Source organism: Salmo trutta, chromosome 9, assembly GCF_901001165.1.
Source record: "Salmo trutta chromosome 9, fSalTru1.1, whole genome shotgun sequence".
Taxonomy (NCBI): domain Eukaryota; kingdom Metazoa; phylum Chordata; class Actinopteri; order Salmoniformes; family Salmonidae; genus Salmo; species Salmo trutta.
The window spans coordinates 19,451,422-19,470,254 of NC_042965.1; the positions used below are offsets into that span (position 1 = coordinate 19,451,422).

At 42.0% G+C, this 18,833-nt stretch overlaps 1 protein-coding gene across 3 annotated transcripts; it reads right to left on the reverse strand.

Moving 5' to 3' along the window:
• Window positions 1-1,447: 1,447 nt before the first annotated feature.
• On the reverse strand, window positions 1,448-18,810 carry rab11fip1a (RAB11 family interacting protein 1 (class I) a). 3 transcript variants are annotated; one of them, XM_029762885.1, is made up of 5 exons: window positions 17,716-18,810; window positions 13,075-13,514; window positions 12,018-12,951; window positions 3,445-3,550; window positions 1,448-3,325 (listed from the first exon to the last, which is right to left on the reverse strand). In XM_029762885.1, exons 1-5 carry the CDS (start codon window positions 18,069-18,071, stop codon window positions 3,119-3,121), a joined length of 2,043 nt encoding a protein of 680 aa, XP_029618745.1. In that variant the 5' UTR covers window positions 18,072-18,810; the 3' UTR covers window positions 1,448-3,118. The 3 variants fall into 3 exon arrangements, with proteins under 3 accessions (XP_029618745.1, XP_029618744.1, XP_029618743.1); XM_029762884.1 differs by lacking the exons at window positions 12,018-12,951; window positions 13,075-13,514; window positions 17,716-18,810 and adding exons at window positions 4,192-6,156; window positions 10,799-12,009; XM_029762883.1 differs by lacking the exons at window positions 12,018-12,951; window positions 13,075-13,514; window positions 17,716-18,810 and adding an exon at window positions 4,192-6,552.
• Between the last annotated feature and the right edge of the window lie 23 nt (window positions 18,811-18,833).

The window sequence follows — 18,833 nt, forward strand, 5'->3', positions numbered from 1 at the left end:
GTATGTATGTATGTATGTATGTATGTATGTATGTATGTATGTATGTATGTATGTATGTGTACACACACACACACACACACACACACACACACACACACACACACAGTTAGTCATACACTAAGTTGACAGCTTGGAAAATTCCCAAAATAGATGTCATGGCTTGAGAAGCTCCTGATTGACTCAAATGATGTCAATTAGCCTATTGGAGGTTTACCTGTGGATGTATTTCAAGGCCTACCTTCAAACTCAGTGCCTTTTTGCTTGACATAATGGGAAAATCAAAAGAAAAATCAACCAAGACCTCAGAAAAAAAAATGTGTAGACCTCCACTAGTCTAGTTCATCCTTGGGAGCAATTTCCAAATGCCTGAAGGTACCACGTTCATCTGTACAAACAATAGTACGCAAGTATAAACACCATGGGACCACGCAGCCGTCATACCGCTCAGGAAGGAGACGCGGTCTGTCTCCTAGAGATGAACGTACTTTGGTGCGAAAAGTGCAAATCAATCTCAGACCAACAGCAAAAGGACCTTGTGAAGATGCTGGAGGAAACGGGTACAAAAGGTATCTATATCCACAGTAAAACGAGTCCTATATCGACATAACCTGAAAGGCCGCTCAGCAAGGAAGAAGGCACTGCTCAAAAACCGCCATAAAAAAGCCAAACTACGGTTTGCAACTGCACATGGGGACAAAGATCGTACTTTTTTGGAGAAATATCCTCTGGTCTGATGAAACAAAAATAGAACTGTTTGGCCATAATGACCATCGTTATATTTGGAGGAAAAAGGGGGAGGCTTGCAAGCCGAAGAATACCATCCCAACCGTGAAGCACGGGGTGGCATCATCATGTTGTGGGGGTGCTCTGCTGCAGGAGGGACTGGTGCACTTCACAAAATAGATGGCATCATGAGGATGGAAAATGATGTGGATATATTGAAGCAACATCAAGACAGTCAGGAAGTTAAAGCTTGGTCGCAAATGGGTCTTCCAAATGGACAATGACCCCAAGCATACTTCCAAAGTTGTGGCAAAATGGCTTAAGGACAACAAAGTCATGGTATTGGAGTGGCCATCCCAAAGCCCTGACCTCAATCCTATAGAACATTCTTCTGACCCACTGGAAATGTGATGAAAGAAATAAAAACTGAAATAAATCTCTACTATTATTCTGACATTTCACATTCTTAAAATAAAGTGGTGATCTAACTGACCTAAGACAGGGAATTTTTACTAGAATTAAATGTCAGGAATTGTGAGAAAAAAAAAAAAACACTAAAGGTATTTGGCTACGGTAAATGTAAACTTCCTCCTTCAACTGTAGTTAATCTATTGAACTAATGTAGGATAGTGGTTTCAATTAATGTAACAATTTCTAGGTGTATCATAGGCCTACAGCTAGTAGTATAAGTCTTCAAGCTGCCTCTAATAGCATACACAAAACATTTCATGATTTACTGTACTTTATTTCAATTGAAAATATCACATAGTGTTCACATTCACTGAATTTAACACCAGCAAACACTGAATTTAACACCAGCAAACATAAAAAGGTGCAATCATCTTAAGGAATCCAGATTTTACAGTAATCACAAAGTCTTATGAGTAAAATCCCTGAAGGCACAATCAGAAATGTTTATGATTTATATTGTTTCTTATTGCTATGACATTTCACAAAGGCATAGTCGCCGATGAAACATTGAGTAGATTACATTCAGAGACGTAGAGATTTACACAAGTTGTAAGGCTATTGTCAAAGCCTACTGCTTAATAAAAAGGCATTAAATCTAACAAGGACAAGGTTCATTTTGAAACGACTACATTCATAATGCCTAAATATATTGGAAGATCTTTCTCAAAGTGTATCGATTTGAACTGAGTAATTACTCTTGCATAAAATATTTGACATGTTGTGCACTTACATTATTTTGCATAAATAGAAAGAGTAGATAATACAGACATAAAAGAAAGAAAACAGTGAACAGCAGGTCTCTCTCCATCTATAGTTAGCATGACCAAATCCACACTACTACCTCAAACATGGAATAAATTGCTGGTTCTCTATCCATCTCTGGTTTTGTAAATGATGGTTTCCTCATTTAGACATTTTAAACATTTAAAAAAGGAGATGGCAGCATAAACAACTAAAATAAAGAAAAAGGTAACTAAGAAACTAAAATAAGAAAGGTTGACAGATATGCATTTCCAATCAAACCCTGTGTGAACTAGCCTAAATCACAGGTTCAATAATGCTTCAACAAACTAGGCTAACTAAGGTAAGACCATTGTGTATCTGAAATGTCACTATGAGGCAACAGTTACTTTGAGAGGTTAACGTACTTGTACCATACCCCACAATAATCCGATTTGGTATTAGATTAACACTTGTGTTTGATTGAATACACCAAGAAGGGGTAGCACCAAGGCACGTCATGATCATTTAAAGAAAAGGATCAAACATAACTCTAGAAAAACAAGGAAAGTTCAAGGTTTAAGAAAGCAACAAAACAAACACTAACCAGCATATTATTATGTGTGTTAAGGCTTTGGGATGAGCAGATACCAAAGCATAAGTAGCTAGATGGCCTAATTAAAATCCACTAAATTGTAGGCAACATGGAACCACTGTGCAAAGGCCTGGCCAGAGATATTTCATCAGTGACATGGACATCAACATACCTAGAGCTTCCAGTTCCATTTTGCCTAATAAGGGCCAACTGGTTTATATAGCATATAAAGTACCAACGCAATGACAAGAAATGTGCGCATATGGTAAATGAGTATAAAAAGAAATTCCAGTACCATAGTGTTACAACAAGCCATTCATTTTCAAAACCTTTTAAAATAATTTGATGCGATGTAGCGTCGACTGATAGATCTAGAAAAAAAAAAAACTTTAAAAAAACTATTCAGCATTCTGAAACCTCGAGATTGTCTTAGTCCAACTCCTCATGGAGACAAAAAAGTGCATATGCTCAAAGGAAATAAGAGATTGCTCGATCCAATACACAGTAACAGCAATAGAAAACCACACGCACACAAACTACAGGGGATGTTGGAGTGGAAGCCTAAATATCTCCCTCAATCTTACAGTTCCCTGGTCCACGCCTCATACCTTACAGGGCCTGCTTGACAGAGTTAAGGCCCAGCAGGATGCTGGGCTTCTCCTCGATTACACGCACCAGCAGGTTGTCTATGTACTCCTCCAGCTCAACGATCTTTGAGTCTTTCTTGGAGAGCTCCGTCTGCTGCGTCACCACTAGGGTAATCAACTCCTCCTGGGTCAGCTGGGTGTAGGGCCCACTCTCCACCATGCCTGGCGCCTGAGGATGGTACAAAACAGTGTCACGTCAGACATTAGCAGTTTTATCACTTTTTGGTTTTAATAGCTAAATAAAAAGGTATTGGTTTTATTAGCATTAAACATATCAACATGCAGTACCTTCATCTTCCCCAGGGTGCGGTCATAAGTCAACATCTCTCCAACTACCGGGGTGCTAATGGGAGCTTGGCTCTCTATGGAGCTCATGGGCTTCACTGGGTGAGGCCTGGAAAGAGAAAATTACAACAAAAAAAAAATAACACTAAAACGGAGGAGCATAACAATGTCACAGAACTCAAACGATTAGTTGAATTAACAGAGGTCCATTTCAGTTAGGCTGCAGGTATAGAAAACAACCACAAATCCTCCACCTGTGAGATAAGCACAGCAATTATGAAATCAGAAAGGCTGCACAGAGAATACAATACTTTTCCCAAGTTGAACAAAACAGAGAAACTCCACAGCATATCCCCATTTCATACCAAAACCACTAACAAAACAACCCCTTTGATCAGAGTTACCCAGCCATTTCCAAATATTCCCTGAGCAATTTGATTAAGACTGAAACGCCAAATACCAACAAAAAAAAGGTGAGACTAAGCGTAAAGCTAGAGTTCTTCATTTAAAACAAAAGCTGAGGGATGAGCCTGGAGAAATGTAATGACTCAAATTCATAGACATAGCAATGGATGCAAGGACTGACCATCCATATAATCAAAATTATAGTTGAGGCCATAGTGTTTGTTTGCCTGTTTGACATGGGCCAATTGACTGGTGAGAAAAAATAAATAAAAATAATAATAATTCTCTCATGTTTATACATGCAATTATTGAAGGCTGGTTATATCTAGAGGGGTTTATGCTCACCTGCGTGGAGTTGAGGCTGGCCCACCACCATTGCTACTCAGCACAGTGAGTGGCTGCACCTCAGAGGGTGAGACCGAGGCCCGTAGTAGGGTCTTTTCCCCGGTCTGTGAGGTGGGCTCTCCCACTACGGACTGGGGGGGCTCAGGATAAGTCAGGACAGAAGGTACAGGGGAGGAGGAAGTAAAAGGGTCTGCTGCCCACTTGTCTTGAGTTTCCACCCCTTCTCTGCCATAGAGTTTACTTTGTCTAGTATTTTGAGGTGCCAGTTTTACACATCCTGTTGTAGCGGCTGAGCTGATCAGCTTGTCTTCTCTGGGTGAAGGATCTTGTTTATCTAGCTCAATTTTTCCAATCACTGCTTTATTACTTGAATTAGCTGAAGGCTGGGGTGCTCCTTGTTTCTTTTTAATTTGGGAAAATCCCCTTTGAAAAGCAGGACTGTGTTCTGTTTTTTCCTGCTCTCGAGGTTCATCTGAGTCACCATCATTAAAACTGGCAAAGGGATCTGTTGGATTGTTTGGTGCGAAAAGTTTATCCAAGTCATCAGTTGTCATTGCCTGTTCTTTAAGCTTGCGGTTTTTCTGTGGTTCTCCAGTGAACAAGTAATTGCCAGTGTGGCTTGGCTCTGGTTGGGCCCATGGGTCTTTAGGCAGGATATCAGCAATGGGGAAGGGGTCAAGTTCAGCAAACTTCGCTTTCATGTGTTCCAACTGTGTTTTTTTATCAATGTCGCTTTCTGCAGAGTCAAACAAGAGTTGCTTTTCATTGTAAGCAGTCACCTCAGTGTTCTTTGCAGTCACTGGACTACTCCGTCTCGTGATATCGAGGGTTGAGGCTCTCCTCTCCAATCTGTTCTCCTGCTCTACAGTGGTAGACCCTGCTGATGTCTGCTCATGATCGGCAGGTCTCAATGGCTCTTTGCGGACTAACCTTTGTCTGGGTTTGGCTGCGGGGATCTCTTTGGGAGTGTTTGGCAGTACTTTAGGTTCATCTGTAGAACTTGACACCGAAACCACTTGTGATGTAGGTCTAGGTTTTTCTGTTGAGAAAACAGGTTTGCCATCACTGGCTGTAGCAACAGATGTGTTTAGCACCTTCTTTGCATCCTCCCGAGGTGTCACGGAGGGTAAGTCTCTGCTCTGAACCATGGGTCTTGTAGAGACCAAGACTTTGGAGACAAAGGCATTGGGCCTCTCAGATGGATTAGCCTGTATAGTGCTCTGGTCTTGGTTTGTGTTAGAGTCTACCACTAGTCTAAGGGGGACTGCAGCTACTGGTTTGGAAGGGGGAGTGAGTGCTGGCAAACTGCTGGGCCCTACACTCCTCAAAGAGGTAGATTGAACTTGTGTCTGTTGCTGGTGTAAGTGCTCTGCTGCCCGCTCCTGCAAGTAGGAATATTTATCATTGCGTGGAGGTCCTGGAGAGTCGAGGTCTGGGCCATCCACACTCATCTCTTTACCAATGAGCCGAGGCACATATTCTTGCCGTCTCTGATTCACCTCTGCAATTATATGGTCCCATTGAGTCTGCCCTTGTACTCCATGTCTCTTCTGTGGGAACAGGCTATCGTAGTCAGGAAGAGGAGGTATTTTGCCCTCAACCGCCTTAATTGGCACAGGATTGCCACTTGCAAAAGCAGATTTGGCAGAGACAATTCTGAAGCCTGCATTGGTGTTTCCATCGCTTTGCGGTACGATTGGGCTGGGCGACAGAGGATCTCGCCGCTTATCATCAGATCCATTGGGGGAAGATCCTATGGCAGCCAGGTTCTCAGTGCTGCTGTAGGGATACTTGGAGGTGCTCCTCCGCACCTTAGCGGGAGCAAGGGAGGAGTGGAGGTTGGAGAACATATCAGGAGACTCAGAGGGGACGCTAGAGAGAAAGGCAGCAAACTCCCTCCCTGCGCTGAATCCTATGGGAGTCTGTCGGGGGTTTCAGGCTGCTTCAGAGACTCCACTAATCTGCCTAGGAGTGAAAACCTGGAGGTCAGTGACGGACAGTCACACCAGAGCTAAGCTTGCCCATGACAGCTGAAATAACCAACAACTCAGGAGTTTGCCTCATCTTACAGTGGCGCTTCATTCCATCAAGATCTTATCTTCACATGTGATGATGCACCCAATGCTTACAAGAAAATGTCAGAAACTAGTTCTCTTTCAAGTCTGCTCAACAACAAAAAAAAGTCTCTGCTCTTTTCTATTCTTTGTTCATCATTTGGACCCCTAATGATAAACCTTATGAACCCAGAGCATTTTCTGTCTGATATTTCAAACGTTTAATTCCAGTGCAGTAATGATAAACATACACTACCGGTCAAACGTTTTAGAACACCTACTCATTTGAGATTATATTTTTACAAATTTCTACATTGTAGAATAATAGTGAAGACATCAAAACTATGAAGAAATAACACATATGGAATCATGTAGTAAACAAAACAGTGTTAAATAAAAATATTTCATATTTGAGATTCTTCAAAGAAGCCACCCTTCGCTTTGATGACAGCTTTGCACACTCTTGCCATTCTCTCAACCAGCTTTATGAGGAATGCTTTTCCAACAGTCTTGAAGGAGTTCACACACATGCTGAGCACTTGCTTTTGCTTCACTCTGCCGTCCAACTCATCCCAAACAATCTCAATTGGCTTGAGGTCAGGGGATTGTGGAGGCCAGGTCATCTGATGCAGCACGTCGTCACTCTCCTTCTTGGTAAAAAAGTCCTTATACAGCCTGGAGGTGTGTTGGTCATTGGCCTGTTGAAAAACAAGCGCAAACCAGATGTGATGGTGTATCACTTCCATAATGCTGTGTTAGCCATGCTGGTTAAGTGTGCCTTGAATTCTAAATAAATCACTGAGAGTCACCTGCAAAGTATCCCCACACCTCATCCTCCATGCTTTACGGTGGGAAATACACATCCAGAGATCATCCGTTCACCCAGACCGTGTCTCACAAAGACACGCCGGTTGGATCCAAAAATCTTCAATTTGGACTCCAGACCAAAGGACACATTTCCACCGGTCTAATGTCCATTGCTTATGTTTCTTGGCCCAAGCAAGTCTCTTCTTATTGGTGTCCTTTAGTAGTGATTTCTTTGCAGCAATTCAACCATGAAGGCCTGATTCAGTCTCATCTGAACAGTTGATGTGTCTGTTACTTGAACTCTGAAGCATTTATTTGGGCTGCAATTTCTGAGGCTAGTAACTTTAATGAACTTATTCTCTGCAGCAGAGGTAACTCTGGGTCTTCCATTCCTGTGGTGGTCCTCATGAGAGCAAGTTTCATCATAGCTCGATGGTTTGTGATTGAACTTGAAGCTTTCAAAGTTCTTGAAATGTTCCATATTGACTGACCTTCAGATCTTAAAGTAAAGATGAACTGTCGTTTTTCTTTGCTTATTTGAGCTGTTCTTTCCATATATGGACTTGGTCCATCTTCTGTATACCCCCTACCTTGTCACAACCCCACTGATTGGCTCAAACTGATTAAGGAGGAAAGAAATTCCACAAATGTACTTTTAACAAGGCTCACCTGTTAATTGAAATGCATTCCAGGTGACTACCTCATTAAGCTGGTTGAGAGAATGCCAAGTGTGCAAAGCTGTCATCAAGGCAAAGGGAGGGTACTTGAATAATCAAAAATATTTGTTTAACACTTTTTTGGTTACATGATTCCATGTGTTATTTCATAGTTTTAATGTCTTCACTATAATTCTAGTAAAAATAAAAATACTTGAATGAGTAGGTGTTCCAAAACTTTTGACCGGTAATGTATATGCCGTCTGGTTTGTGCTGGGCGGCATTCTGTATTTTACGATATGTGGTATTGATGCACCGACCGGTTTGGGTTTTTACTTTACCTTCTTTAACAGTTTTTGAATGTTTGGTTTGTTAAAATGTAACGTCCATTTTTATACTTTACTTCGCTACTTGAGTCGTCGCTGGGCTCCCGAGTGGCGCAGCGGTCTAAGACACTGCATCTCAGTGATTGAAGCGTCACTAGACACCCTGGTTTGAATCCAGGCTGTATCACAACCGGCGGCGCACAATTGGCCCAGCGTCATCCGGGTTCGGCCGGTGTAGGCCGTCATTGTAAATACACACACAAGTTTGGGGTCACCTAGAAATGTCCTTGGTATTTAATTAAAATGTACATTTTTTGTCCATTAAAATAACAAAATTGATCAGAAATACAGTGTAGACATTGTTAATGTTGTAAATGACTATTGTAGCTGGAAACGACAAATTTTTTATGGAATATCTACATAGGTGTATTGAGGCCCATTATCAGCAATCGTCACTCCTGTGTTCCAAAAAGCACATTGTGTTAGCTAATCCAAATGTATCATTTAAAAAAAAAAAGGCTAATTGATCATTCGAAAACCCTTTTGCAATTATGTTAACACAGCTGAAAACTGTTCTGATTAAAGAAAAAGAGAACTGCCTTCAGATTAGTTGAGTATCTGGAGCATCAGCCTTTGTGGGTTCGATTACAGGCTCAAAATGGACAGAAACAAATAAATGTATTTTGAAACTTGTCACTATTCTTGTTCTGAGAAATGAAGGCTATTCCATGTGAGAAATTGCCAAGAAACTGAAGATCTGGTACAACACTGTGTACTACTCCCTTCACAGAACAGAGCAAACTGGCTCTAACCAGAATAGAAAGAGTGGGAGACCCCGGTGCACAACTGAGCAAGAGGACAAGTACATTAGTGTCTAGTTTGAGACACTGACACCTCTCAAGTCCTCAACTGGCAGCTTCATTAAATAGTACCCGCAAAACACCAGTCTCAAAGTCAACAGTGAAGAGGCGATTCCAGGATGCTGGCCTTCCAGGCAGAGTTGCAAAGCAAAAGCCATATCTCAGACTGGCCAATAAAAATAACATTAAGATGGGCAAAAGAACAGACACTGGAACTGCCTAGAAGGCCAGCATCCCAGAGTACAGATTCTAAACTAGTTTTATTGCTTCTTTAAGCAGAACAATAGTTTTCAGCTGTGCTAACATAATTGCAAAAGGGTTTTCTAATGATCAATTAGCCTTTTAAAATGATAAACTTGGATTAGCTAACACAACGTGCCATTGGAACACAGGAGTGATGGTTGCTGATCATGGCCCTCCAGATATTCCATTAAAAAATAAAGCCGTTTCCAGCTACAATAGTCATTTACAACATGAACAATATCTACACTGTATTTGTGATCAATTTGATGTTATTTTACTGGACAAAAAAATAATTGCTTTTCTTTCAAAAACAAGGACATTGCTAAGTGACCCCAAACTTTTGAACTGTTGTATATTTATTCATCTGTGCTTTCTCCATGCAGCTTTCCACAGACCTACCCTGCCCCCTGTCACTCAAGGAGAGCATTTGTTGTTCCTCGAGCATGAGACACTTGTTCAGTCTCTGCATGGTCAACGCAGCACATGCAATGATGATGACAATGCGGTTTTCATTTTGCTTCTTAATATTAAGCGTTCTGTAATTACACTAAGTTTGCTTCTTACATCTGCAAACAGCTAGTTTGTCTATTCTTAGTAAGTTGAGCCTAAATCTTGTTAGCCATTAATGCTAATTGCTAGCTAATAAAATGTACTGAGCAAGCAAACTTAACTAGCTATACAGCCTGATTATACCAGCTAATGTGTTTGCACATTGCATGTTTTTTGTGCAACAGTATCTTCAAAGAGGAATATACAAAACAAAAATGTTAGCTACATGAAGTAGCGAAGAGAAAACATTCAATGTGGCCAAAGATTATAGGGTCCCCTAGGAAATACTTGTCAAAACTTTGTTTCCTACCCCATCACAAAAACTCAGATTTTAATTTGTCGTCATGTCAAACACTATTTAAAGTGCCCACTATTACACTCAAACTATTTCCAAACTAGTCCAACAGTTCTCACCCAAGTGTTTTGCTCTAAAAAATAAAACTAATTAAAAAAAAGTCAAATAGCAATTGCAACATTTGGTTTAAAATATGGCCAATATTATTTGCCCATTTCGTGCAGCCCTACGTGTCAGAATGGAAATGATCAAATGTATTTTGGTTAAAGTTGAATTGAACAATATAAAACAATCACAATGGAGAAAGACCCTTTGAAATCACATGTTGCCACCCTAGGGTCACACTACTCAAAACAAGATGTACAACTTTCATTATTCAAAAACATAAAATACCGGCATTTACATTTTTTTTTTACAAAATGCAATACCGGATATGATACTTGGGCCATACTGCCCAGCCCTATGTCCGGTCCCATCTGAAACATGCTCTACCCCAAATGCAAAAACATCCAACATTTTTTTGTAAGCAGATCGTCACAGCTGATAAAGGTCTTGATGGAATTAAACAATTTGGAAATAACAACAATTGCCTTGCTCTTAACACTTATGGGTTGTTATAAAAACACATTCAATTTACTTTAAAATGGGCTATCATCATCATCATTCTTGCAAAAAGGCTCAAGCATAGGCTAATAAACAAATCTAGATTTAGAATGTCTGAAATTCAGTAGTAAAATAAGATCAGGCTATGGCAAAACAAAAAAAAAAGTATTTCCTCCTTTACAAGGACTCGGACTATATTGAGTGGACAACTCACCATTAGGAAAGAACTATTAAAATAAATCCAGAAGTAGATGAGTGAAAAAAAACAGCCTTGTTTGCACCAGCAGACAGTCCCAATGTACTTAGTCACCCAGTGTTAGCTCACTTCATCCCTCCCAACCTGTTCTGCACTATATCACCCAGTCTCAGGCACACCTAGATTCCACACTGCAGACCAATCAGCACAGTGGCCAAACAGGTCCATCACGCGCCAGATGGAATTCACGATGGTGATCTGTGGAATCTCATGTTTGTCAAGGCTTTTAAGAGCCTTAAAGCTGGAATTCTTAATGGTGAAACTGCAACATACATTTGCAATATTACAACAAATAAGTTACTGCAAACACCCCCCCCCCCATCATTGCATGCGCAATAGAACAGCAGAATATGTACAGTGTTTTTTTTTTTAACTACGCCTCACCGCTTCGTCAACAAAATAATAACTACGGCTGTGAGGCGGAGTGGCACCATTTCTCCTACTGCGGATTCCATCTTTAAAGACAATCAAGAGGAACAAAGATGAAACTCAGAATACTAGGCTAATTGCAGTCAGTATAGATTGGAGACATGATCTGGTGTACAGATCAGTTAAACCATACCACCATCTGATCACTAATCCCCAAACCACCATAAGCAACTGGGAATAATTCAACCACTTAAAGTTCCGTTGGATAGCAAGCAAGGAAAACACTCATCACCACAGCTATTCAATCTGGACAACATGCAGCAATTTGAGTGAAAATATGGATTTTAGGAGAGTTCTAAGAATGCAGTCAGAGAAAGTGGTTTATTTAAAATAAAATAGGAGAGCTGAAAGGCTGCCAAGGCAGTCAATGTGATGTTGTTGCATGTGCTATTAAAGCAAAACATTTCTAAATAGTCAACTGGAAATAACATGAAAACCATCTAGCATCCCATTAGCAAAATACTGCGACAGAAAATGTTTATTGGTTAGTGTTACCTGATCAGCAATGAAGTACATTGTGTATATAGTAGCTCCACTTACCATTGTAGATGTAACTTTTGTCAGAACATCAGGTAGGCCTACATGATATTAGTAGGCTGACATAACTTACAGCAGAGAGAAGGACAAATCCTAACTGCACTATTAAAACCATGCATTGATGGGAGAGTCGCACAAAGTTTAGTCTTAACTAAGCAGATCTCAAGTTATAATAGAGCTGTAAGTGCATTAGAACAAGACTGACACCTACCTAGGCTTGACTGCAGACACCTTGGCAGTGCGGTTGGAGTTGAGGAAGACCGGAGCGCTCGTGGTGTTGGGGCTGCAAATAGCCTTCTGGGAGTCAACCGGGCTCTCCTCAAACAGGTTTGGAGGGTCTGGACTGAGGGGGATCTCCTCAAATGGATTGGCGGTGTGTGGAGGGCCCTCCAAATCTTTGGTGAAGCGTCTGGGAGCTGGGTTGGGCCTCTCCTCCTTGGTGCTAGTCTGCTGCTGCTCTTCCTTTTTCTCCTCCTTCTTCCTGATCATACCAAACAGAGAGGACAGCCTCTCAGCCACAGAGGCCTCCTCCTGTCGTTTCTGCTCCTCTGCTCTCTTGGCCTCCTCCTGCTGCCTCTGGTCCTCCCTCAGCCTCTGAAGCTCCTCCGCCTCCAGCCGTATCCTTTCTTCCGCTAGGCGCTTCAGCTCCTCTTCCCGCTGCTTATTCCTCCTCACCTCATCCTCCTGGAACCTTCTCCTTCTCTCCTGCTCCTCCTGTTGCTTGCGTTCCTCCTCCTCCTGCAGTATCTTGAGCTGCACTCTGTGTTTCTCCTCATTCCGTCTCTGCTCCTCAGCCGGTCTTTTCTCCTCCTCCTGAAGGCGCCGTTGCTCCAGCAGAGCCCCATCTGCAGACTCCATTCTGTAGGTGGGGACAGAGAGGCTCTTGAGGGACTCTACAGAGACGTCAGATGGTTGCCTGCGGCTGCGTACATCCTCCACTGAGCCCTGACCAGAGCTGTTGAGGCTGAGGGTGGACCCAGACTTGGGCTCTACCTCCTCTGCATACACATGGTTGCCGTTGATGCACGTGCCATTTGGGTCATCCTTCTGTTTGGATCTGCCCAGAAGAGAAAAAGGTCCTGTAGACACCTTGCTGTCATTGCTGCCTGTCCGCTTGTGGCCCAGGAACTTGAACTTCTTTTTAACTGTAGATAGAAAGCAACAGTGAAGGAGTTTATTGCATATGCCAATCATCATCATTATTCAAATATAAAAAAAGGTCTGCAGACAGAAGTCAAAATGTTTAAGATGAATGAAAAGGAGCTCACCATCAGGAGAATCCACATTGAGTCCAGAAGAGCGACTGCCACTGAGGGATGCATTCTTCTCAGGAAGAGTACCCAGTGTGGACATGGACTGGGAGACGTTGCGCTGCAAGTTGGATTTAGGGGCAAATAGGGACTTGAGCTTGGATTTCTTCTTGGCCTCAGGGAACTCGGAGTACACCGAGTGAGAGTCACCCTCTCCCTCACTGTCAGTCAGTACCTGGCTGACAGAGGGAACTATTGCAGAGGCTGAGTCAGAAAAGCTGTCCTTTTTCTTCCCACGCATTATGTCCTTGAGCTTTCCGATGCGGGAGCGTGGTTTGTCTTGCATGGAAAGGTCAAACATGCTGGCTGTCAAGTTGTTTCTCATAAACTGAATGTCCAACATCACTTCACCTTTGACTTTGTCCTCCTTCCCATTCTTATCCAGCAGTTTGTACCAACTGAAAGTGAGAGAAAGATATTACAACAATTGCAAAGATTTTACTGAGTTACAGTTCATAAGGGAATCAGTCAATTGAAATTAACGCATTAGGACCTAATCTATGGATTAGATATGTTAGTCACAGATGCCTTTAAAAAAAATTAAAAAATAGGAGCGTGGATCAGAAAACCAATTAGAATCTGGTGCGACATCGACTTCACAGAGAGTTGATCAGGCTGTTGATTATGGCCTGTTGTCCCACTCCTCTTCAATGGCTATGCGAAGTTGCTGGATATTGGTGGGAACTGGAACATGCAGTCGTACACGTCGCTCCAGAGTATCCCAAACATGCTCAATGGGTGACATGTCGGGTGAGTATTCAGGCAATGGAAGAACTGGGACATTTTCAGCTTCCAGGAATCGTGTACAGAGCCTTGCGACATTATCATGCTGAAACATGGTCTGCGGATTAATTGCACGACAATGCGCCTCAGGATCTCGTCACGGTATCTCTGTGCATTCAAATTGCCATCAATAAAATGTAACCGCGTTCGTTGTCCATTGCTTATGCCTGCCCATACCGTAACCCCACAATGGGGCATTTTGTTCAAAACGTTGACATCAGCAAACCTCTCGCCCACACAATGACATACATGCATTCTGCCATCTTCCCGGTACAGTTGAAACTGGGATTTCTATGTGAAGAGCCTATGCCCACTGAATTCGGTTACGACACCGAACTACAGTCAGGTCAAGACCCTGCTGAGGACGACGTGCACGCAGATGAGCTTCCCTGAGAGACAATTTCTGCCCAAACGGTCAGAAACTTTGGTTATGCAAACCCAGTTTCATCAGCTATCCGGGTGGCTGGTCTCAGACGTGGTCTGTGGTTGTGCGGCCGGTTGCACTGCCAAATTATAAAATGACTTGAGGCAGCTTATGGTAGAGAAATGAATATTACATTCTCTGGCAACAGCTCTGGTGGACATTCCTGCAGTCAGCATGCCAAATGCATGCTCAATCAAAACTTGAGTGGCCTTTTATTGTCCCCAGCAAAAGGTCTTTGATATGCCATACCCGTCAGGTAAATTGATTATCTTAGCAAAGGAAAAATGCTCACTAACAGGGATGTAAACAAATGTGCACACAAACCTTGAGAAATAAGCTTTTTGTGCATATGGAACATTTGTGGGCTCTTTCAGCTCATTAAACCAACAAATGATGCATTTATATTTTGGTTCAGTGCCAGTTCAATTAAAAAAACAAATCATATGGCCAAATGACGCAGAACCAATGTACTGAAGGTCAAATGTGACGAATGAGCTATGGAAACATTTTCAACGTCATGATGCCAGGAAATGGGGTCAAACATGACTTGATAAAACTATTACTGAACTTTTGCACTAGTTGTGACCTAGAATAGATCCAGCTCCTCCAGTGCTGACGTAAATGGGCTGTAAACTCATTGCAGTTTAGGCCCACTCTGCACAAAAAGAAAAGTAAGAGTGTTCTGGAGAGCCCTTTCCATAACAGCCTCTGTGATTGCAGAGACGTCACACAATAAGAACACTGCTAGATTTCGTCAATAAGCAAACCGGTAGGCTAATCCCAAGTGCAGCACAGACTGTCCCCCAGGTGAACTTTCACCTTCCCAAGACCAGAGCAACAACCCATCCAACCCATGCTGGAGCAGGTTAAGTGGAAGCCCCTTGCAGTGTGCCGTTTTTGCATATTCAGTCACTCGCAGTAGGCCTATGCTCTTAATCTTTTTGCATCTTCACTTGAGTGATCATCATGGAAGCTTAAAAAAAAAACATTTAGACAGGCCTACAAAAGGAAGCCAGTAGAGGGCAGAAATCCCTGGTTAAATTCAGTGTCGTCACTGAACCTCCATGTTTCAGGGTCAGCTGGGACAAGGAAAGCATTCAGGGGGGGTCAGTTCTGATCAATAGGCTGGGGCTCTACTGAGCACTACAAACATTCTTCCCGGAGGACATCATACTTCCATAGGCAGTAAAAGGAAAACTGGTCACTTTTAACTCATTGTAGATAGTTAGCCGATGGGTCTATACTTAGGATGCGTTCAGCTGAAATGCGCTGTACGCTGCTGGGCAGTGATCAGACATTTTATGTGGTTCATGTGAAGTTCAGTGCATCATTTCCCATCACACCTTACTGGTGTAATAAAACAAAAATCCAGACGGGAACCTGTGGGGAAACATGCATGGGAGTAAACCTAGTCTACATTCCATAAAGCCTAGCAGAACAGTAGGGAGTCTTCCTAGGAGGTGTAGGCTAATGAAAGATGTGCTATGCCTTCTCCAAGCATTCCTAATCTCCTTCTCAAACTGGGCCATGCCAAGCAAAACAGCAACTACTACCAGAGCACAGAACAATGGGATACAATTGAGAACATAAGACAATATTTCCATGTATTTTCTGTAGTACAGGTCAGACTCTGAACAATGGTTCAGTGAAGGGTTTATATGAGTTAAAAGGAACTGTGTGTTGACATGGCACATGTGATAGTGTTTACATATAAATATGAAACCCTGGCCCTGATACAGGAGTGGTCTGCTGTTGGACGAGTTCTCTCAGAGAAAGTAGTAGAGGCCCCGATTTCCCTCTGAAGGATAATGATTAACATGTCACATCCAGCTAATGCCTAACATGACAGACTAAACGGTATGAATTTGTTTGATAGAAGAACCATGAAGATGAAACGGGTCTATAGGCAAGTCCATTTCTAATGACGAAACAGAAATACCAAAAGAGCATACTTAACGTAGGCCTATATTGTTGTCAGTAGTGCCTCAATTTTTCAATATCCAAGTTGTGGAACTTACCCTTTCACCTAATAGGCCTAAGTGTGAACAGTGATGACGCATGTTCAGAGACATACCTGGAATATGGTCAGTAACATGGTGCGTTATTTGGCATCATATCATTTCCCTTTGTTTCATGCTGAGAACATATTCTGCTACATTGGGAGAGGACAATGTCAAACCAACACATCAACTGAAGTAGGACAGTAATCTAACACTATACGGTACAAGGGGGAACAAAGAGCAACATCCGATACCCTTGTGTTTGAGAGAGGAGCAAGATGAGTCATAAAAAGCTGTACAAACCCAACTGAGTAAACTCTAGATAAGGTTCCAGATATGAGTGTACAGTAAACAAGAGAATGAGCCTAATCACTGTACAAAGGCTGCCCTTTGGACAGCCTACACAGGGAGTATTGTACACAGGAGGACACAACCATGACAGTCACTCACTGCCCTCAATTGCAACAAATGGCCTACAAGTCAAAGATTAGTCTGCAGTCTTCAATATTGAAATCTAAATGTCCTTCAGTCTTCTGTCCATGTTTAAGTCAGCGAACAGTCTTAAAAAAACACTATTACATAAGATGTGGGTGTGTACATTTTTCCTCAAATCATGGAAAAATGCTTGCTACACCCATGATAGAGCCCATCCCACCATTGTTATGAATGACATCATGGTCCCAACCCATGTCATTTCACATGTCAGTATGATGGTTTGATTAGCCCCCAGTTAAATAACCTTGAAGAAACATTGGGAAAATGGCAGGAATGTATTCACTGGACAACATTCCTCATAATGAGATACAACCTGGCATGCAGCATGACCCCATCCAGCTGTGAAGGCCAGAGATAGGCTCAAACTAAATGAGCTGGAATTCTCCAACTACTGTTCAGATGGAGAATTTCAAACAACTAAAAGGGGAGACATGGTTAGGGTATCAGCTTAAGTATTCACAGCCTAAAGCTACAGTCTGACAAGAAGGCAGAGGAAGCTTGACCTCACCCAACATAATCAGATTGTTTGCCCAACCAGCTCCATGGTTTCAGTTCTCCCACTGAGCTACTGATAAGGGATCTGGAATGGCCTTCTCTGTCTGTGCTTTAGGTGTGTAAACATGACTGTTCAAATGTACAGAAGTTGATGGATGTAGAGTACAATAGATATTTATCAGCCTCCTGATAAACGTAATGGAATTTCAGCTCTGCTATGTCAGTGAAATTCATCAAGTCAATGGTGACACGTAACAGAGCAGACATTCCCATCACTAATACAATTATGGCTACACAAAGAACCCCTCTCTCAGTGGAGAAATATATATATATATATATATATATATATATCTAAAAATATACACACAGATCCTTTATCTTTATTCAACATGAGCTACTTACTCAGTCTTTTTCCGGGCACTGTTATCGTGTAGATCCAGTAGGTTGATCACAGCTTGTCCCAGGAGCTTGTCCAGTCCCACCAGAGCTCTGTGCATTACTATGATATACAGTGTGCAGCGTTCAGCATTTCCATGGTGGAACAATGGCAGGTCAAACGTTGCCTCTTCCTTCCATACTGGTGCGACACATTTTTCGGCAACCGAGGTAGAAAACTTGTCTTTGGCCACCTGCATGATGGCATAGGCATCGTTGGTTCCATTCTTGCCTTTGATCCTCAAATTCCTTGCTTGGAACACCGTTACCTGTACGCTTGTGGGATACCACTGCTGGCTTTGCCTTTGGTCAGCCAAAGCCATTTCAAAGCTTTAGCTAGCTAGCTAAGCTTTGACAACAAAAAAACTACTTTGGCAGGTTTTAGGATATCCTAACGACTTTGTTTTCACTTCCAGAGACTGTCAGACCAAACGTTACTACCAATAGGTCGTTGTCCTCGGTAATGTATAGTGACGATTGTCGACTCTCGGCCGGGTATCTGATGATGATGATGATGATGATGATGTCAACACACTTGACACTCCCACTTCACTCTAAAATTCTACGGACGCAGTGGCTATGACAAGTGGAGTCTGAGTAATGTAACTAACCTTATATATCAATCTCAATTAGCTAATGCAACCCAGGTGTTGGTCCTTACTACTAGCTAACTTAATGGCTAGGTAAAGATGAAATATCAAGAACTCGCTAACGTTAGCTGCAGTAGCTAGCTTACTAGCTACATTAACTTGCCCAAATTCAGACGTTCGACAAGGACCATTGTATAACATTTTCTTCTATAAGCAAATTGTACACTGCGTTCTTAAACAAAGATGTCAAACACTAACACAACGACTGTCTGTAATATTTGCTTTTCATTGCCTCTCTTGACTTTTTTCTTTGCTGGATGATAAACTTCCTCATCAACCATTCTTCCTTCCCATACTCTCCGACATTCCTATCTGATTGGTTAATATTTGCGTCAATAAGTTGACGACCTACGGTGATTGGACAGTGGCACTGGTCTAGGATCAAGTTTGTACATTTGTAACCCCTGACCTTATTTTATTTTATTTTAGGTACTT